Source organism: Rhinopithecus roxellana, chromosome 20 (genome assembly GCF_007565055.1).
Source record: "Rhinopithecus roxellana isolate Shanxi Qingling chromosome 20, ASM756505v1, whole genome shotgun sequence".
Classification (NCBI taxonomy): Eukaryota; Metazoa; Chordata; class Mammalia; order Primates; family Cercopithecidae; genus Rhinopithecus; species Rhinopithecus roxellana.
The window spans coordinates 71,664,393-71,684,887 of record NC_044568.1 but is presented as its reverse complement, the minus strand read 5'-3'; the positions used below and the strand labels follow the sequence as shown (position 1 = coordinate 71,684,887).

At 62.3% G+C, this 20,495-nt stretch overlaps 2 protein-coding genes across 5 annotated transcripts in view; one reads left to right on the top strand and one right to left on the bottom strand.

Annotated features, from left to right (window-relative positions):
• Nucleotides 1-1,829: 1,829 nt before the first annotated feature.
• TELO2 (telomere maintenance 2) lies at nucleotides 1,830-19,017 on the top strand. 2 transcript variants are annotated; one of them, XM_030925520.1, is made up of 21 exons: nucleotides 1,830-2,085; nucleotides 2,738-3,073; nucleotides 3,801-4,078; nucleotides 5,465-5,533; nucleotides 5,790-5,937; nucleotides 7,648-7,750; nucleotides 8,445-8,513; nucleotides 8,699-8,840; nucleotides 8,914-9,050; nucleotides 9,827-9,906; nucleotides 10,060-10,170; nucleotides 10,442-10,530; nucleotides 10,714-10,805; nucleotides 11,049-11,165; nucleotides 11,335-11,406; nucleotides 13,848-14,039; nucleotides 14,622-14,713; nucleotides 15,335-15,434; nucleotides 15,683-15,747; nucleotides 15,987-16,102; nucleotides 18,389-19,017. In XM_030925520.1, exons 2-21 carry the CDS (start codon nucleotides 2,739-2,741, stop codon nucleotides 18,493-18,495), a joined length of 2,514 nt encoding a protein of 837 aa, XP_030781380.1. In that variant the 5' UTR covers nucleotides 1,830-2,085; nucleotide 2,738; the 3' UTR covers nucleotides 18,496-19,017. The 2 variants fall into 2 exon arrangements, with proteins under 2 accessions (XP_030781380.1, XP_010386124.1); XM_010387822.2 differs by having other exon boundaries at nucleotides 1,836-2,085; nucleotides 2,703-3,073.
• Nucleotides 18,993-20,495, bottom strand: part of IFT140 (intraflagellar transport 140) — a 108,795-nt gene continuing 107,292 nt past the window's right edge. For all 3 annotated transcript variants that reach the window (XM_030925519.1, XM_030925518.1, XM_010387818.2), the window contains one exon: nucleotides 18,993-19,690. In XM_030925519.1, coding sequence (XP_030781379.1) covers nucleotides 19,484-19,690 — 207 coding nt within the window. In that variant the 3' untranslated portion in view covers nucleotides 18,993-19,483. The remainder of the gene's footprint in view (nucleotides 19,691-20,495) is intronic.

Sequence of the window (20,495 nt, the reverse complement as noted above, 5' to 3'; positions counted from 1 at the left end):
CCACCATGCTTGGCTAATTTTTTTTTTTGGAGACGGAGTCTCGCTCTGTCGCTCAGGCTGGAGTGCAGTGGTGCAATCTCGGCTCACTGCAAGCTCTGCCTCCCAGGCTCACGTCATTCTCCTGCCTCAGCCTTCTGAGTAGCTGGGACTACAAGCGCCTGCCACCACGCCCAGCTAATTTTCTTGTATTTTTAGTAGAGACGAGATTTCACCATGTTAGCCAGGATGGTCTTGATCTCCTGACCTCATGATCCACCCATCTCAGCCTCCCTAAGTGCTGGGATTAAAGGTGTGAGCCACCGCGCCTGGCCACTGGCTCTTATTTTCTTACCCTGCCGATTTTTTATTTTCTTTCCTTTTTTTTTTGAAACAGGGTCTTGCTCTGTTGGCCAGGCTGTAGTGCACTGGCAGTGAACATGGCTCACTGCAGCCTCAACCTCCCGGGCTCAAGCCATCCTCCCACCTCAACCTCCCGAGTAGCTGGGACCACAGGCATAAGACACCGTGCCTGGCTAATTTAAATTTATTGTAGAGACAGGGTCTCACTATTTTGCCCAGTCTTGAACTTCTGGGTCCAAATGATTCTCCCACCTCAGCTTCCCAGTGTTGGAATTACTGGCGTGAGCCACTGGGCCTGGCCTCTGCCAGTTTTTCTGCTCGAGGCCTGTCACCTAGCATATTTCGTATGTACTTTATTTGTTCCCCGATAGGTGAGCAGGAACTTTGCATCATTTGTTGCTCAGAGGGCTTGGTGCATCAAGCAGGCATTTAATCAATATTTGTTGAACAAACAGATAACTGTTTCCCAGCTTTTCCCACATCCATTGCTGCTGAAATGGTGCCTCCTTAGCCTGTCTTCCTGGATTGGCCCCCTCCACAAATATGAAGCTCCCCAATACTCTGGTGCAGTTTACAGAAGGCACTGCATGTTGTAAATGTTCAGTGTCCGGCTGGCCAGGCTGGCGGCCACAGCCACAGGTAGTAGGGAGCCCTTGAGATGGGGCTAGGGCCAGTAAGGAACTGGACTTATGGCTGGGTGCGGCGGCTCACGCCTGTAATCCCAGCAATTTGGGAGGCCGAGGCGGGCGGATCAAGAGGTCAGGAGATCAAGACCATCCCGGCTAACACAGTGAAACCTCGTCTCTACTAAAAATACAAAAATTTAGCTGGGCGCGGTGGCGGGTGCCTGTAGCCCCAGCTACTCGGGAGGCTGAGGCAGGAGAATGGCGTGAACCCCGGAGGCGGAGCTTGCAGTGAGCCCAGATCGCGCCACTGCACTCCAGGCTGGGCGACAGAGCGACACTCCGTTGCCAAAAAAAAAAAAAAAAAAGGAATTGGACTTATTTAACTTCGGTTAATTTACAGAGCCACATGCGTCTAGCGCTTACCTACTGGTCGCAGTTTTAATTCCACGAACTGGCCTCATTTATGGAGCCGCATTTGTTCGTATCGGACATGATCTCAATCGTTCTTTTACTTCCTTATGCTCCGCATTTCCCTTACTGGCCTCTGACGCTTGAAAGCAGGGGCTTACACTCGGAGAAGAGGAGCCAGGCCTGTCTTGGTAAACATCTGCCGTAGAGCGAACGCTCGGCGTTCTGAGAGAATGTGGGACCCGGGGCGGAGGGAAGGGACGGCTGACATCACTCCAGGGTAGGGAGGACCGGGATGGGAGAAACTAAGGCGAGAACCGACCACCCCGGCGCAGTGAACCCAGCACGCAGCCACGTGGGGAGGCGCGGCCCCGCCCAACGCAAAGCCCCACCCACGCGTCAGGCCCCGCCCGCCCCACCGGCCCCGCCCCATCCAGGCTCCGCCCCGTCCCGGCGCAGCGCAGGCGCAGATGCGCCCTCCCGCTCGGTGTCCTCCGCAGATTCGTGCTGCGAGACCCGCAGGGACCCGCCCCAGAGGCTCAAAAAAACCCGCGGCAGCTTCTCCCGGACCCAGGAACTCGTGCTCAGGGCCAACCGACTGGGCCGCGATCGCGTTTCGTCCGGGGCTGCGGCGGCCGTGGGGAATCGGCGGCAGCGAATCGGTGGCGCGCGGGGCCTGAGCGCGCTGCAGTCACCCGGGAGCTAGGTCCAGGTCGGTTTGGGGGTCGGGGGTCGGAGGTCGGGTCGGGTCGGGTCGGGTTGGGCTCCGGGTCTGGTTGGGTCGGTTCCAGGTCGGGGAGGAGTCCGGTCGGGGTCCGGGCCCGGGTCGGGGGCGGGGTCCGAGTGCGGGTCCTCTAGCCCCGCACCCGTGTTCCCCGTAAGCTGTTGGTTTCCACGGGGCGGAGGAATGGCGACGGGAGCCACCCGTCACCGCTCAGGCAGCCAGAAGGGCCGGCAGCTCCCGTGGGCCGGGTTTCCCGCCTTGGGTGCGAGGACGCGTGGGGCCGCCCTGTGCCCGGGGAACACTCACCAGCATCCCTGGCCTCCACTTCCCTGTCGCGCCAGTGGCACTCCCGCTTGTGACAACTGAATGTCCCGGGCACAGTGGCCCGGGTTGAGAAGCCCTGCAGTGGGCAGTAGCGTGGGGGTCCCAGCGGAGGAGCGAACTCTGGGTGGAAACCGTCAGGCACTGGAGGGGAAGGAGGCGGGACAGGGTTGGGTGGGACCAGGGGTGAGCGGTGTGGGGTCCTGGGGCGCTCAGAGAGGGGCTTCCTGAGCGTGTGTGGATTATTTCCCTGCCCCAAGCTGAGCCCCGTGTCCATGCCACAGGTTGCCTTCCCGTGACGCCCAGGTCTGTCCTGCAGGATGGAGCCAGCACCCTCAGGGGTCCGACTGGCTGTCCGGGAAGCCATTCAGACCCTCTCATCTTCGGAGGATGGCGGCCGCATCTTCTGCACCCTGGAGTCCCTGAAGCGGTATCTCAGTGAGATGGAGCCTCCAGCGCTCCCGAGGGAGAAGGAGGAGTTTGCCTCAGCCCACTTCTCGCCTATCCTCAGATGTCTTGTCAGCAGGCTGAGCCCAGCCTGGCTGGAGCTGCTGCCCGACGGCCGCCTGGAGGAGCTGTGGGCCAGCTTCTTCCTGGAGGGCCCAGCGGACCAAGCCTTCCTGGTGCTGATGGAGACCATCGAGGGCACTGCCGGGTGAGTGACCTGGGCCCATCCTGGGGTTGCCGGTAGCCTCAGAAGTGATGAGAGTGGTTTAAAGGACTGGACCAAGAGCCTCTCTAGTTCTTGTGAGGGGCTAGAGAGAGAGCCTGCACATGGCTGAACCCCTGAACAGAAGAAGCGGTCTGTGTCTGTCCTTGGTGACAGGAGGTACCTGCCGTGTCTCACCAAGTCCTTCGCTTGCTCCTTGTCCGGCTGTGTCAGAGAGGGATGGGGCGGGACTGTTCATATCCCAGGTGGCAGAGGCAGCCTGTCCGCTGGGGCCGTTCCCGGTTTTCCAGGGAAGCACAGCTGTCATCACTGACACGTGTCCTATGCGGACTCCCAGCCCCAGGCGGCTCCCAGGCTCAGCCTCAGATCACACTGCAGTCCTTGCCAGGATGCTGCACCTTGAGAAGCTGGGTTTTCAGAGGTTGCTGTGATCAAAGCAAGCCCCGAGTTATCCGTGTCAGCAGCAGGGGAGCGGTGTCCAGTGAGACTCCAGGTTGGGGAAGCTGCTCAGGACCCTGAGAGCTCCCACACAGTAATTGCAGATATTTAGGAATGGATTAACAGATTTTCCCGTTCGGCTTGTGATTTTGGACTTCGCGCTGGTTATGTTGTTGGGGCTACCTGTGTAATCCGGGCTGCGGCTTCCTTGTGGCAGGAAGGGGGCCCCCAGGATGGGGTTTGGGGGCTCTGCCCAACATGCCCATGTCTTCAGCCCCAGCTTCCGGCTGATGAAGATGGCGCGGCTGCTGGCCAGGTTCCTGCGCGAGGGCCGACTGGCAGTGCTGATGGAGGTGCAGTGTCAGCAGCAGACGCAGCCCGGCTTCCCCCTGCTCCGGGAGACGCTGCTGGGCAAGGTGGTGGCCCTGCCTGATCACCTGGGCAACCGCCTGCAGCAGGAGAACTTGGCCGAGTTCTTCCCCCAGAACTACTTCCGCCTGCTCGGAGAGGAGGTCGTCCGGGTGCTGCAAGCGGTTGCGGACTCTCTCCAAGGTGAAGCCCTGCCTCGGGGACCCCCTCGCCACCCGTCTTTTTGGGCCGTTGTCACCTGCCACCCTCTGGTGCCTCACGGCCTCTGGAGACTTTGGAGTCTTTGGGTGGTGTCGTCAGGCAGGTGGGGACAGCCCTGTCCCACACAGTAGTGACTGGAAGGGCTCATCCGCTGTGGACTGAAGTCCGCTGCCCTCCCCACGGGCGTTTCTTGTCCCTGCAGTCACTGCTGGTTTCCGGGGCCCAGCTGTGCTGCGGTGGCAAGGTGGGGGATCTCGAGGTTCTCCGGTCTGGAGGCAGATGCTGGCGGTGCCCTGGAGAGTGGGTGCTGTGGGAACGGCTTCACCCGCCGCTGGGCTGCAGGGCCCCGTGAGCGCCCATGCTCGCTCTGTTTTCCCTGGGGCGTCAGAAGGCGGCTGCTGCGAGGGTGCATTTCGCTAGCGCGAAGGAGGCTGGGCCGGGGGCCTGCACAGAACCCAGAGCGTCTGCCTGTCCCTGCAGGGCGACCCCTTCCTTCTCTCGCGTTTCCCAAGCTCCAGGCGACAGTTCAGATGCGGGTTGAGCACCTGGGTCCGGCCTCCACTGCCCCACATGCAGCCCCCACCTTGTTCTGAAAGGGGCACCCCGGGGTCCTGGAGCAGCTCAACGCCCCTTCAGAGCCCAGGAGGGAGCCGGGCCCCTCCAGTCCCTGCGTGGGGCCTATGTGGCCCAGGCCCCCTCGTCTCACCCTGGGGGTTCCTGCAGCGTCTCCCAAACCCTCCTGTCCTTTCCGAACGTAGCCCAGGCTCACAGCTGCTGCTCTGCGGGCCCATGTGTTCAGGAGGCTTTGGGAACATCCAGGACGTACGTGGAACGCGTCTTTTTCACGCGTTTGGGGTTGGCTGGGGCTGTCCTGGTCCCCACGCAGCTCCGTGGCTGCCGCTCCCCCGCATCCCAGCTCTCCCGTGGGGCTGGTACGGCCCGGCCCTCCTGGTTCCCCACGCTCCCTGGCGTGCGCTCCTTCCCTGCGGCAGCCGCAGCGGTGGTGCTGCTCCAGGTCTCGTGCCAGGCGCAGGGCCCAGGCCTACCCTGCGTGGCTGACCCAACTGGGCCGGGCCCTGTCAGTGCCTCCTCTCCTTCCTCGGTAATGTCATGCCCGTCCTGACCTCCTAGGACCATCGTGACGGTGAAGCAGGCTAAGGCGGGTGAGGGTTTGAAAGGGTTGTGATTTGCTTGTCACGTCCAGCACACTCCTGTTGGGATTTGTTGGAGGGCTGACGTGTGCCGGCCGTTGTTGTGAGTTTTGCTGTCAGTCGGAGTCCGCCTGACCGAGAGCAGCTCCCCCCACACCTAGATGTTCTTTTGTGCCCTTCCCGCAGCCTCCTCATCAGGCTTCCCTTTCTGTCCCAGGTGGCCTAGATTCCTCCGTGTCCTTCGTGGCTCAGGTCCTCGGGAAAGCCTGCGTCCACGGGAGGCAGCGTGAGTAGGGCCGTCCTTCCTGCCCGCCCTGCCCCGACCCTCACTCCCCGTCCGCCATCGGCAGAAGGCCGAGAATCCCTCCCGACCCTGGCCCTCTGCGGGGTCTCCTTGCCCGGTCCTGTCCTGGGCCCCTGGGGTCTGGGGCTCGGCTGTGCTGACTGGGGAGCTGTGGGGCTGTCCTTGCTGGACCCACATAGCCCCCAGACACGAGACAGGTGCAGCTCCCCAGGCTCAGGTCCTCCGTCTGTCCCCTCAGAGGAGATGCTGGGCGTGCTGGTGCCCCGGCTGGCAGCGCTCACCCAGGGCAGCTACCTGCACCAGCGCGTCTGCTGGCGCCTGGTGGAGCAAGTTCCGGACCGGGCCATGGAGGCGGTGCTGACCGGGCTGGTGGAGGCTGCGCCGGGGTAAGCAGCTGGGCTTTCCTCCCGCTGCGCTGCCTTCTGGGGGTCTGGACCCTGAGAGGCTGCCATTCCTTCACGCTGCTTCTCCTGGGCGCCGTGCTGTGGCTGGCACCCCCATGTCGGAGCCACAGGGTGTGGATGGTGGCCTCTGCATCAGAGAGTCCCTGTCTCTTATGAAATAGCGTCGATGCTGTGAACAGCCCAGCTGTTTAGCTACAGGCCTAAAGGCGCCTGGACCTTGGGGCGCCCACCCCGTCCTGCGCCTGTGGTCCCCCGTTGCACACACGTGCGCCACCTCCAGGCTCTGACATGGTGACGGGCGGTGACTCACTTCCCCACGTCTTTGTGCAGGAAAATCAAGGTTGCATTTCTGGAAGCAGGACTGCCAGCCATTTAACCCCCCACAAACCTTGCCAGCTCGCCTGCTTCAGACTCCTCCCTGCCCCCAGCGTGTGTGAGGACGCGCCTGTCTCGGCCCAAAGTGTTTCCTCTTCTTTTTTTTTTTTTGAGACGGAGTCTCACTCTGTCGCCCAGGCTGGAGTGCGGTGACCGGATCTCAGCTCACTGCAAGCTCCACCTCCCAGGTTTTTTACGTCATTCTCCTGCCTCAGCCTCCTGAGCAGCTGGGACTACAGGCGCCTGCCACCTCGCCCAGCTAGTTTTTTGTATTTTTTTTTTAGTAGAGACGGGGTTTCACCGTGTTAGCCAGGATGGTCTCGATCTCCTGACCTCGTGATCCGCCCGTCTCAGCCTCCCAAAGTGCTGGGATTACAGGCTTGAGCTACCGCGCCCGGCCTTTTTTTTTTTTTTTGAGACAGAGTCTCGCTGTCACGCCCAGGCTGGAGTGCAGTGGTGCGATATCAGCTCACTGCAAGCTCCGCCTGAGTTCACGCCATTCTTCTGCCTCAGCCTCCTGAGTAGCTGGGACTACAGGAGCCTGCCACCATAGCTGGCTAATTAAAATTTTGTGTTTTTAGTAGAGATAGGGTTTCACCATGTTAGCCAGGATGGTTTCGATCTCCTGAGCTCGTGATCCGCCCATCTCGGCCTCCCAAAGTGCTGGGATTACAGGCCATATCTGTTTCCACACTGGCTGGAGAGACTTGGGCTCTTCCTGGAGACCCGTAACCTCTCACTGGGAGGACTCTCTCAGTCTAGACCGGGGGTCTTCAGGCGACTTGCACAAAATTTGGCCCGCTGCGTGTTTTTGTAAATAAAGTATTTTTGGCACCAGTCACGTTCGTCCGTTTACATATTTGGCTGATTTTGGCTACAGTGGCAGCGTGGAGTGGCTGTGACACGGCTGTGTGGCCCCTAAACCTGGAACACGTAGGCTCCGGCTCTTTACAGAAAAGGTTCTGCCCCGGCCCCACATGAGGCACTGACCTTGGGCTGCGTCAGCCAGGAAGGGGGCCGTGGGGCGCGGACCCACCTCCATCCGGGCTGGGGCGCAGGGAAGGGGGCCGTGGGGCGTGGACCCACCGCTGCCCGGGCTGGGGCGCAGGTGCTGTCTGGGTTGTCGCATTTATGCCCCGGAGAAGGGAGGATGAAGGCCCAGCTCAGGCAGTCGGAGGATGCAACCAGAGGCTCGCAGCTAGAAATTGGCAGGCCCGGAATCAGGCCGGCGTCTGTGGGCATCAGAGGTCGTGCTCTCTCACTCCTTCCTGCGTCCAGGCCGGCTTGCATCTCTGGTCCCCCGACTCTGTCTTGCAGGCCTGAGGTCCTGTCGCGACTGCTGGGGAACCTGGTGGTGAAGAACAAGAAGGCCCAGTTTGTGATGACCCGGAAGCTTCTGTTCTTACAGTCCCGGCTCACGGTGAGGACGCCACGGAGGGTGCAGGCTGCTGGCTGCCCCAGCACAGCAAGAATCGCTGCAAAGCATGGGGTCGGAGCAGGTGTCTGCTGCCTGGGAGACCCTGCCCGTGATTTGGCGGTGGCCGGCAGGAGTTGGCGAGGCCGTGGGTGCCTCCTTGCCCCGATGACAGACCCTGCTGTGACAGGCGCTGAGTGAGGCTTCTCATGTCTCTTAATCCTCTAGACTCCCGAGAAGCCACCCGCACCAGCTGCGTTCTGTGCCAGGGGCTTGAGGGGGTGGGGTGGGTGGGGGATAGGTCAGGACACAGACGAGGTTGTGCACTTCCCAGACTTGTGACTCCTGTCCCCATGGCCTGAGCCCGGAGTGGGTGAGCCAGGGCCCGTTCACAAGAGAACTTAAGATGGCGAGTCCCCACCCCAGCACGGCAGCAGCTGCATCCCACGTTTTTATATGGGACCGTTTTATCACGTTCAGTTCGAAGGAATAGAGGCGGGTGGGTCACTTGAGCCCAGGGGGCAGCTTCTGCGGGAGGGGAGGGTCCCGCATTCCAGGAGGCAGCGGCCGCCCCTGTGCTTCTTGTCCGTCTGCTGCCCTCAGTCCAGTCCTGGTCCTGGCACGGCTCTTGGCCTCGGGAGCCCCGGGCTGGCCAGGCGGCGGCCTCGGCCCGGTGGACAGGCATGTGATTTTGTTGCAGACGCCCATGCTGCAGAGCCTGCTGGGCTATCTGGCCATGGACAGCCAGCGGCGCCCACTCCTGCTGCAGGTACGAGCCTCTTGGCTCTCCGTCCCCTCGAGGCCCTGGGAGAAGAGCTGTGCAGGGCCCACCTTGGGGGCAGGCAGGGTGAGGCTGGCTGGGCTGGGGCCGGAGCTCCCTCAGAGTGGCTGTGGGCCTGGCGGGGACAGCCTGGCCCCCAGCCCCACCCAGTCCTGGGCCATGCCACCTGCCAGGTGCTGAAGGAGCTGTTGGAGACGTGGGGCAGCAGCAGTGCCATCCGCCACACTCCCCTGCCGCAGCAGCGCCATGTCAGCAAGGCCGTCCTCATCTGCCTGGCGCACCTCAGGGAGCCGGAGCTGCGGGACAGCCGGGATGGTGAGCGGGTGGTTCGGGCTCCCCTGGCCCTGGGCACCCCGAGATGCTCAGGGGGCCTGTCCGGTGCTTGCAGAACTGCTGGCCAGCATGATGGCGGGCGTGAAGTGCCGCCTGGACAGCAGCCTTCCCCCCGTGCGCTGCCTGGGCATGGTCGTGGCCGAGGTCGTTAGCGCCCGGATCCACCCCGAGGGGCCTCCCCTAAAATTCCAGGTGAGTGGGCCGTCCCCTCCACGTCCCTGTGTGGCTGGCCCGGGTCTCCGAGTGGCTGCCTTTCCAGCCCCAGGGTCACTGCCTCTGCCCAGGGTCCAGACCTGGGGAGCGTCCGTGTTGGCTTCTCGCAGGGCTGAGGCTGGAAGCTACGGCAGGCTCTCAGCCCTGAGCTCCTGGGGCCACACAGGGTCGGGTGAGCACAGGGCCCCCGGGGGCTGCCTGCACACCTTCACAGACTCTCTTCAGATGGGGATCTGGGGGAGGCTGGGGTTAAGGGAGCCACGCACTGCGGTTCGTCTGGCCTGGGCTGCAGGGCAGTCAGGTCACTGTGGGTCGATGGGTGCGGGTGTCAGCCTCTGCTGCCTGCCGTCTGGTGTGGGCGGCTGCCTGGCCGTGGAGGAGCCCTGTCTGCCTTCAGGCTGTGGTGGTGACAGCCTGTCCTCTCATCTGCTGAGACCCTGGGATCTCTTTGGGGCATTGGCCTGGCGGGAGGCCCAGCTCCTTCGGGAGGGACCACGGCCCCCAGCTTTGAGCACACCCAGTGCTACCGTTGGGCTGAGGTGGAACCTTAGAAAGTTGCTTTTAAAAAGACACCTGGTTGTCCAGGGCCCAGCCACTCAGTGAGACTGGGCTGTGAGGGGGGCTGCAGTGGGGAGTGGCTCCCGCTCGGGGAGGGGCCCTGTCTCGGGGAAGGGCTCCCGCTCTGGTAGGGGCCCTGTCTCGGGGAGGGGCGCTGCAGCCTGGCGGATGCCACTGAGCCTGCTCCCCTGCTGTAGTACGAAGAGGATGAACTGAGCCTCGAGCTGCTGGCCTTGGCCTCCCCCCAGCCTGCGGGTGACGGCGCCTCGGAGGCGGGGTGAGGGTCTCTGCACCCCCGGGACCCCACCGCTATTGCTGTGGATTCCACTGCCGGGATGGGAGTGGGTGAAGGCCTTTCTTTTGGTCCTCTGAGTCCTGAGACCAGAGGCTTGAGAAGACTCTAAATGATTTGTTCCTTGTTTCCTTAAAGCACCTCCCTCGCTCCAGCCACGGCAGAGCCCCCTGCAGAGACCCCCACAGAGATGGTGGATGGCGGCGTCCCCCAAGCACAGCTGGCAGGCTCTGACTCGGAGCTGGACAGGTAGGGGCTCTGCCACCCCAGTGGGTAGCGTGCAGGAGGCCGGGAGGCAAACCCCTCACACTCCAACCTGCGCCCCTTGGGGGCTCCCTGCCTGCTCTGTCCTTGTTCTCTTTTGTCCTCGTGGGAGGGCTCCCAGCTCCCAGCTCTGCTGCAGGTGCAGGGGCCGAGGTGTTAGCTCCACATCTTGGGGTGGAGTGAGGGGTCGGCTCTGCCGTTGGGCACTTCCTCTCACAGGCCGTGGGCTGTTTGTGTCTGCTCTGCCCTCCCCCAGCGATGATGAGTTTGTGCCCTATGACATGTCAGGGGACAGAGAGCTGAAGAGCAGCAAGGCTCCTGCCTATGTCCGGGACTGCGTGGAAGGTGGGCACGGTTCCCTGGAGGGCCTTGCTGGGCTGGGCATGGGTCTCACTCACAGCCTGGTTCTGCCTCAAGGGGCCACCAGGAAGCCCTGGGCCCAGGGTGCTGACCGTGCCGCTGGCTCTCATGGGCTCAGGATCAGGGTCAGGGCTGAGGCTGACCGAGGCCTGTCTGGGTTCTGTGCAGCCCTGACCACAACTGAGGACGTAGAGCGCTGGGAGGCGGCCCTGCGGGCCCTCGAGGGCCTGGTCTACAGGAGCCCCACAGCCACTCGGGAGGTGAGTGGGGGCGGGAGTGGGTGGGGAGGCCCAAGATGGTAGCTCCCCCAATGCCGTCTGTGTCCTGGCCACTGAGGGTGACATCTGGCTCCCGTGTGTGACTCAGGGCTGCTGCCTCTCCCAGAAGGGCTACGGCCTGGGGCCTCTGCCCGGGTGGGTGGCTCAAGCCCTGTGAGTCTCGGTGAGGCCTCAGGGCAGGTGGCTGGGTCCGGCAGGTTTTCCAGCCCTAACCCCTGTGTGCAGGTGAGCGTGGAGCTGGCCAAGGTGCTTCTGCATCTGGAGGAGAAGACCTGTGTGGTGGGATTTGCAGGGCTGCGCCAGAGAGCCCTGGTGGCTGTCACGGTCACAGACCCAGCCCGGGTGAGTCCCCGCACCCGTGGCCCCGGCCAGTGCAGGCGCAGCGGGAAGCGCTGGGAGCTGCAGTGCCTGAGGCTCGGTCCTATGCTGGAGCTGGCTATGAGGTGCCTGGAGGTCGCCCCGGGCAGACCTCAGGTCCTGGACCACAACAGCCTCTCCCCTGTGCCCTCAGGTGGCTGACTATCTGACCTCGCAGTTCTATGCCCTCAACTACAGCCTCCGGCAGCGCATGGACATCCTGGACGTAAGTGCCTCCTGGGCCTCAGTCCCGCTGGTCCGGCCCAAGTTGCCCTAAGGTGGGGGTGCCAAAACCTGGGTCTCCTTGTTGCTGGGCCCGTGGGGCTCGTGTAGGCCTGTCCACTGCCTTCGTGAGTGTGTGACCGGGCAGGACTCAGCAGTGGGGGAGTTAGGGCTCCCGTGGCAGAGCATTTTTTTTTTTTTTTAAATAACAGCTTTACTGATATAACTCGCATGCCATAAAATTCACCACTTTAGGATAAAATGTGTGCTATGCAGGTGAGGGAATATTATTCAGCAATGAAAAAGAAAAATTCAAATCCCAGCACTGGAAGGCTGAGGCGGGAGGATCACTTGAGCCCAGGAGTTCGAGACCAGCTAGGGCAACATAATGAGACCCCAGTCTCCGTTAGCCGAGTGTGGTGGCGGGTGACTGAGGTCCCAGTTACTCAGGAGGCTGGGGTGTGAGATCCCTTGAACCCAGGAGGTGGAGGCTGCAGCGAGCTGTGTTTGTACTGCTGCACTCCAGCGTGGATGATAGAGGGAGACTCTGTCTCAAAGATAATTTGACTCTGAGACGCTCTGCCACACGGTGAACCTCGAGTTAAAGCAGCCCCAGGGCCTGCACATTGTCGTGAGCCATCCAGAGGAGCCAGGTTCACGGAGAGCGGACGAGGCTACCAGGGCTCAGGGAGGGGATGTGGAGTGAGCGTTTCACGGGGACAGAGTTTCAGCTTGGGAAGGCGAAAGAGTTCTGGCGCGCATGGAGGTGATGGTTGCCCATCGTGAATGTGCTTACTAATGCCATGGAACTGTACAGTTAAAGATGGGGACAACGGGCTGGGCGTGGCAGCTCACACCTGTCGTCCCAGTGCTTTGGGAGACCAAGGTGGGAGGACTGATCAAACGCAGGAGTTTGAGGTCAACACAGCAAGACCCTGTTATCTCCACCAAAAGAAAACTAGCTGGGCGTGGTGGCGCCTGTGGTCCCTGCTACTCTTGAGGCTGAAGCGGGAGTTTGGCTTGATCCCAGAGGTCAAGGCTATAGTGAGCCGTGATGGCAGCACTGCCCTATAACCTGGGCAATAGGGCAAGACTCTGTCTGTTGAAAAAAAAAAAAAAAAAATGGTAGGCCGGCCACAGTGGCTCACGCCTGTAATCCCAGCACTTTGGAAGGCTGAGCCGGGCGGATCTTGAGGTCAGGAGTTCAAGACCAGCCTCGCCAACATGGTGAAACCCCGTCTCTACTAAAAATACAAAAAATTAGCTGGGTGTGATGGCACACGCCTGTAGTCCCAGCTACTTGGGAGGCTGAGGCAGGAGGATCGCTTGAAGCTGGGCGCCGGAGGTTCTGATGAGTCGAGATCGTGCCACTGCACACCAGCCTGGGCGTCAGCGAGACTCCATTTAAAAAAAAAAAAAAAAAAACAAGAGGCGGGAGGCCGGTCACGGTGTCTCACACCTGTAATCCCAACATTTTGGGAGGCTGAGGCAGATGGATCACGAGGTCAAGAGATTGAGACCAGCCTGGCTAACATGATGAAACCCCATCTCTACTAAAAGTACAAAAAAATTAGCCAGGCATTGTGGCGGGCACCAGTAGTCCCAGCTACTAGGGAGGCTGAGGCAGGAGAATGGCGTGAACCCGGGAGGCGGAGGTTCTGGTGAGTCGAGATTGTACCACTGCACTCCAGCCTGGGCGACGGAGGGAGACTCCATCTCAAAAAAAAAAAAGAAAAAGGGAGGGGAGGAGTTAACGTGGTAAATCTTGTATATATTTTACCACAATAAAGCGCAAAAGACTGAGAACATGAGAAAGAACTCACTGGAACCGGTTTTGAGGTGCACACTTGGGCGGCATCCAGAACATCCGCAGTGTCACACAGCCGCCGCCTCTGTCTAGTCCCAGAGCGTCCTCATCACCCCGGAGGGAACCCCGTCCCTGTCAGCAGTCGCCCTGATCCCGCGGCCTGGGAGCCTCCGGTCTGGCACTGGCCTGTTGAGAAGGTGTCCTAGAGATGGAGACGCACACTGGTCTTTGGTGCCTCCTCCTCTGCCATGTTCTGAGGTCCACCCACCCGTGGCATGTGCCACTGCAGCGTTGGTTTTGCTGTGAGGCCGAGCTCCTGGGAGAAGGGCATGCGGCTGTGGCGTGGCGGGACTGCATGGCTTTAGGATGAGGCTGCGCTGGGCCCTGGGCATGTTCTCATTTCCTGGAGCACAGAGCCCACCTTCCCCACTTTCCCGCCTACCAAGACGCGGTCGCTATCAGATATGGGGAAGTGTCAGATATGGGGAAGTGACTTTTCTCCTTGTTCCCAGAACACACTTTCCCCTGGGCAGCGAGGGCCCCTGGGCCCGTGTCTGAGGCTTTGGCTGATGACTTGACTCTTGGGAAATGTTCTTCCCTGGAGCAGTGGCGACTGCCTTGGGCCTATCTCCCTCCAGGTGCTGACTCTGGCTGCCCAGGAGCTGTCTAGGCCTGGGTGCCTCGGGAGGGCTCCCCAGCCTGGCTCCCCGAGTCCCAACACCCAGTGCCTGCCAGCGGCAGCCGCCCCTCAACCTGGCAGCGCCGTGACATCCGACTGGCGGGTGGTGGTGGAGGAGCGAATCAGAAGCAAGACCCGGCGGCTCTCCAAGGTTAGTGGGCGCCTGGTCAGCTCAGGGGCATGGGGACCGTGGGTGGGCGGGAAGGGCGGTCAGACACCTCCAGGCACTGTCTATAGCGAGGGGTGGCCGTATTCGCAGGGGATGGTGCCTGTGCCGGGATTCCTGAAAGGCAGGTCCATGGTTCGCGCCGAGGAACTGGACCTGGCTGTAGGGGACCCAGACTGGGCTTGGGGACATGCTAAGAGACAGGTGCCCTGGTGGTGCTCTGTCCTCAGAGCATCTGGAGATGTTTTTAGTTGTCGCTGGGGGTGGGTTGGAGACCAGGGAGGCATCCTGCAGTGCCCAGGGCGGCCCTGCCATGACGGTCCTCCAGCCCTGAATGTCCTGCCTGCAAGGTCGGGAAGGCTTGGTCTGCTGCCCAGGCATTGGCTGTGGAGCCTGAGTCCCGTCACCAACCCCGCGGGGCCTGGGAGCTGGGCGGGGCCGCAGGAGTGGCCCAGGGAGGCAAGGAGAGGCTGGGGTCCACGCTGCTTTGTGGGATCCTCTCGGGGTAGGGGTGCTGTGCCCGCTGCCCAGGCCTGTGCCTCCGTGAGCACCATGTGTGTCTGGCAGGGTGGCCCGAGGCAGGGCCCAGCAGGTGGCCCCAGCAGATTCAGCTCCGTGGCCGGCCACTTCTTCTTCCCCCTCCTTCAGCACTTTGACAGGTGAGTGGGTTTTCTGTGGGCCTGTGGACGTGGGGGACGGGGACCCTGGATGTACCCCTGTGGCCAAGAGGTTTCCAGGCTGGGGTCTGAGTGGGCTTGGGTGTGAACAGGGTTGCGGCTTTGCTGTGGCTTTTTGTAAGCCTGTGTTAAGTGGCAGGGAGCGTTCTGCAAAGTTCCTCTGTGGTTGAGCTTTGCTGTGAGGTGCCAGGTGTCTGCTCCGATGCTGGGCTTGCGGCATGGCCGGCAGTGCTGCCCGCACCTGCCTGACGCCATCACCCACTGGGCCCTCCTCGCTGCCTCCTGCCTCAGCTGGTGCTGCTCTGGCCCCAGGTTCAGGGCGTGAGGCTCTCAGGATGGCAGAGAAGTGTGGGGCCTGGGTCATGGTGCAGCAGGGGTGGGGGCCTCGGCGGTTGGGAACTCCTGGCCCAGGTGGGCTTGTGCCAGACAGCCCTGCAGGGGGAGTGGGCACCCGGGAACGGTCCTATGGTCTCAGTGCAGGCAAGGTGGTGGGCGCCGGAGGAGGGGCTGTGTGGGGCTCCCTCGGTCTCCCGCGGTGGCCCAGGATGTTGGGGACCTGGCCCTGAGGCGCCCCTGCACCTTGGGCTCCATCCTGTGCTCTAGGCCTGTAGTGACCTTCGACCTCTTGGGAGATGACCAGCTGGTTCTCGGAAGGTTGACGCACACGTTAGGGGCCCTGATGTACCTGGCTGTTAACACCACGGTGAGCCGGGAGAGGTCGCGGGGCGCTGGCCTGCGCCGCCCGTGGATCAGGAGCGCTCCTCAGCCTCACCTGTGCCCGGGGATGGGTGTCCAAGGGAGGGCCTGCCTGTGTGGCCCCAGGCAGTGGGAGCACCCCCTCGGCTGTCAGGCAGGCCCTGTCCCTGCTGCCCAGCAGCGGAAGCTGCCCATGGTGCTGGGATGTGGGGACGGCGTGGGGACCCCGCTGACTGTCTCTCTGCTGGTGTCCAGGTGGCTGTGGCCATGGGCAAGGCCCTGCTGGAATTCGTGTGGGCCCTTCGCTTCCACGTCGACACGTGAGTGGCCTGTGGGGCTGGGCCAGGCCAGGGGTGCACGTAGACACAAGGGTCTCATCGTGGGGGCCCCGTGGAGCCTCGAGGTGACTGACAGGCAGCCTGGCCTGGTACTTCCCAACTGGGAAATGTGCCAGGCAGGGCCGCAGCGTGGGTGGTCCACCGCACCGGGGGGAGCGGGAGGTCTCCCTGGCCTGGGACGTGGTCCCTGCCAGTTTCAGCCTCCACCTTTCTGCCGGCAGCTATGTGCGCCAGGGGCTGCTGTCGGCTGTCTCCTCCGTCCTGCTCAGCGTGCCTGCCGCGCGCCTGCTGGAGGACCTGCTGGATGAGCTGCTGGAAGCCCAGTCCTGGCTGGCGGGTAAGTGTCGGCCCAGGCTCTGTGTGGGGCGCAGCTCCTGCAGGCTGGGAGCCGGGCCTCTCATCTGGGGTGCGCGTCCCTCTCGCAGACATCCAGAGGCACGTGGTGGTCCCCGTGTGGGGAATCCAGTGCCTGGTTCCTGTTGTGGCCGCTGTGGAACCCTGCAGGGGAGACGAGGGAAGACACCTTCCTCCACAAATGGGCTTCCTTCTGAGAAAGGCCACATCCAGAAGCCGCCAGCACAGCCCTGCAAGCCCAGAGCCCCTCCGTCAGGCTCACCTGGGGAACATTTTGCCACTTGGCTCCCCCCTTGTGTGTTCTGATTATTTTAAGAATGTTTCTTTAGTTTTTGAGACGGGGTCTTGCTCTGCTGTTCAGGCTGGAGTGCAGTGGCACGATCTTGGCTCACTGCAGCCTTGAGCTCCTGAACTCAAGTGATCCTCCCACCTCAGCCTCCTGAGTAGCTGGGACCACAGGTGCACACCACCACAGCCTGCCAGCTTTTAAAATAATTTTTGTAGAGATGGAGTCTTGCCGTGTTGCCTGGGCTCATCTGAACTCCTGAGCTCAAGCAGTCCTCCCACCTCGGCCTCCCAAGGCACTGGGGTCACAGGCAGGAGCCACTGCGCTTGCACCTTGGAAAAGTCCGTGGTGAGCGCTGTGACCTTTGGCCTTTCGGTACCTGAGCTGGGCCTAAGGACAGGCCGCCGTGGCCCCTGGGACCCACACAGGTAGAGTGTGCAGGCTGCAGGTGCAGCCGCCCCAGCACTGGCCTGATCCTGGACCCTGCTGGGGCCCCTCTGAGCCCCCACCCGCCCGCCTCCCTGGGCCCCTGTGGGTCCCCGCCCGCCCGCCTCCCTGGGCTCCTCCGGCTGGTGCAGTCTCGGCACCTTTTGTTGTTTGCTTGCCCTTGTGGTCCAGTGACTGATTCGTGGGGCGCTTGGGGTGGGTTCGCAGCCCAGCCCCTGAACCAGCCTCGGTTTCCCATGTTTGTCAGGAGGGTCCTGGGTGATGCGGGTCCTTCCCAGGTACTTGCGCTCAGGCCTCTGTGCTGGGGGACGCTGGGGGATGCTTGTGGTGAGGTCACCTTTCCCGTGGGGCTGGGCTGTGCCTCTTCGGCCCCGGCCATCTCCCCTCTGCCCACCCGGGTGCAGTGCCATCCTGCTGGGTGTGAACGGGTGTTTCCCACGGGAATGGAGCTGATGAGTCCCCAGGGATGGGCCAGGAGCAGAGCACGGGATCGATGGACACGGGAAGGGCGGGCCCAGCTCTGCCCTGTCCCCTCCCAGGCCCTGTGCACAGGGTGGCCATGAATGTCTTCCCACGGAGCAGCTGGAGGGTCCTGGGCCCAAAGTGCAGGGAGCCTGTGCAGGGCTTTGCTTCTTTCAAGGGGGGTGTGGTGCCCCAGACACCGGTTCCTTGGAGCTGCTGCACAGCCCCTCCTCAGAGTGCTCTCGCCCACTCGCCCTGCCTGGAGGAGGAGAGGTTCCCCCTTGGCCAGTGGAGCCACTGACGGGGCTGGGTGGGCGAGCACATTCCCTACCTCCTTCCCCAGAGACTTGGTGCCTGCCACATCATTGTCTGGGGGCCTTGGGGACCTGAAGCACAAGGAGAAGCAGGGGGGCTCTGTCCCTCGGCCGCCCCTGTTCCACTCAGGGCTGGTGGGGTCCTGGCGGGGTATTCTCCTTTCGCAGGCACCTCTCCCAAGGGTCTACAGGTGCTTCCTCACCCTGTGATTCTAGCCCAGTCTGGGGAGTTGTTGTGGCCAGCAGAGCCCCTCAAGGCTCACCAGGGCTCCAGGCTGCAGGAGACCTTGGTGAGGGTCCCAGCACTGCAGGCAGCCAAGAACTCTGGCTCCGACCTGGAGGGGGCAGTGTGCAGTCCCAGACACCCCAGAGGCCTCCCCGCAGGCGGGTGGCACCTCCTGATGCCCACCACCCGGATTCCTAGGGCCTTCCACTTCTGACTGCAGCCCACGTCTGCTGTCCAGCACGGAGCAGGCCCTGCGGTGTTCGGGTGTTCCTGGGCTGTGTGCCCCACCCCAGGCCCCCTTCCCATGGCTGCCTGTCCCACAGCTCAGGGCAGCCCTCCATGTACAGTGCTGCCTGCACAGAGCCTGTGGCACGCAGGACATGGCCTTGGGGAGGGTCCGGGCTCACTGCAGACCCAAGCCCCCTTTCTTCCGTGGAGTCAGGCCCGGCGGGACTGGTTCAGGCAGACTGAAGACAGAAGGAGGGAGAATACGCCCTCCATGCTGCCTCAGCTTTCCTTGTCACTCTCTGGCAGACGTGGCTGAGAAAGACCCGGATGAGGACTGCAGGACGCTGGCTCTGAGGGCCCTGTTGCTTCTACAGAGACTCAAGAACAGGATTCTCCCACCCGCATCTCCCTAGTCCCTGGAGGCCTCCCCAGGACCACCCCCGCCGGCAGCAAGGAAGGTGGCCGAGCAGCGACCTGGAGCAGCGGAGCCAGGCTTTGTAGCGAGGTCAGGTCGGCGGCAGCATCCGGTACGGAGAGTGCAGATGCAGGAAGGCCTGGCCTGCCGCTATTTATAGTGCAGCAAGTCTGCTAAAAATACACTGGGCCTGGGCACTGCCCGCTGGGACATGGCAGCCTGGACGTGGGGCTGTGGCCAGGGCCGTGGGCGCTGCTGGTGGGGCTGACTCCTCCAGTTAGGGCAGAACCAGGCTGGCAGGAGGGGAGGACAGTGTACCTGCTGCTCAGAGCCCCCAGGGCACTCCTGTGAGCGCCAACAAGCAGGACAGAGCAGCTCTTGTCCCAGGTCCCTCGGGCTGAGCGCCGTGTCACCAGGAGAATCGTGCTCACGGCCCAGGCAGGGCGTGTGGCTCCTGGATGGGCTTGTGGGGTGGGTGGACAGGACACGGGCTCCCAGAAAATAAACTACTTTATTGGAATTGCAGGAGTGTTGGTGGCTGGTGGGCAGAGCCTAGCGGGGGGTGCAGCCACCAGGGCCCTGGTGTCCCAGCTCAGGAGCTGTGGGTCTTGCAGGAGTGTGTGGGGGGGATGTGATGTGTGGGGGCAGGTGCCCCAGCCCTCCAGCTGCAGCTTCCTAACCGAGGTTCTACAAGTTTCTCAGGCTTTACGGTGTGTAGTTGGGAGAATATGATGGAAGGGTGAACCCGACTCCCTTTAAAGGAGCGAATCCACAAATCTGCGGAGCTGCCGGGCACCTGGAGGCAGCAAGGTGCAGATGGGGCACAGCCTCTGCCGGCCCGGGCCGCTGCGTTCCCGCCCAGCTCTGGTGCATATTCCATCACAGACGTTTTTTCCCAGTAAAAAAGCTGGCTTTGCTGCAGCCAACTGGAAAATTCCAGAAGATGCCTTCCTGCAGCAGCACGCTGGTCCTGGGGCCCAGGCCCGTCAGGGGTCGTCGTCTGCCTCTTCCACCACCTCTTCGTCCGGCTCCCTGGGGTCCTCCATGCTGTTGTGGCGGACCCGCTCGGGCACCGTGCGTGACAGCGGGAGACCCAGCCCCTGGTGCACGGCGTCCACGGCCCGCGGGCTCACGTAGTAGGACATGTTGGCCAAGGGAAGCCGCCGCCGCATCTCCTCCAGGAATCTGTAGGCCTGGGGCAGAGAAGCAGATGTTACTCAGCTTTCCTCAACAACCGGGCACGACGCTCTGCCAGCAGGCCAGGCACATGCTGCTGCCCCTGGAGGCAGGTGGGAGTGCCTCCCTGCTGGAGGACACAGTGCACTGAGGCTTCCCAGTGGTGATGGGGGGATGTGGTGATGGGGGGACGCGGTGATGGGGGGATGCGGTGATGAGGGATGCAGTGCCCACGGACCGCACATGTGCCATGTGTGGACGGTTAACAGGAAGCTTCGGCTGGCCTTTCAGCTGGAAATGCAGAGCCAGGGCCCTGGAAAGTCCCTCAGCAGCTGTGCACAGAGGCCCGCTCCCCGTGTGCGCGGGCAGAGCCTCCCGGGGCGGCAGAGGCCCTGTGTTTTGCACTCAAGTCTTGGGAGTGGACATGCATGTCAGACTGGAGGGCAGGCAGCAATATCCAGTGGTTTGTCTTGGGTATTATTATTATTTTTTTGAGATGGAGTCTCAGCTATGAAGATTTAAGCTTATTGGATGGCCCCTCCCATCACCTGGCAGTGGACCTGTATTTAAGGAAGGCCTCAGCTGGGGTGGGCGCTGGTGGAGTGCAAGCCTTCCACGCAGTCTCAAATCAGAGGGTGAGGGCAAACATCTACAACTGAAAAGATGTTGCCTCAGATGTTGACAAACCACTCTGCCATGTGCCGGGCGCTGTGCTGGGGACACAGGAGAACAAGCTTGGGTAATGCTGTAGCGGGGAGTCCAGGTCAGGCTGAGGTCCTGCAGTGGCAGAATTCAGAGAAGGGTTGGCACAGGGAGAGAGGG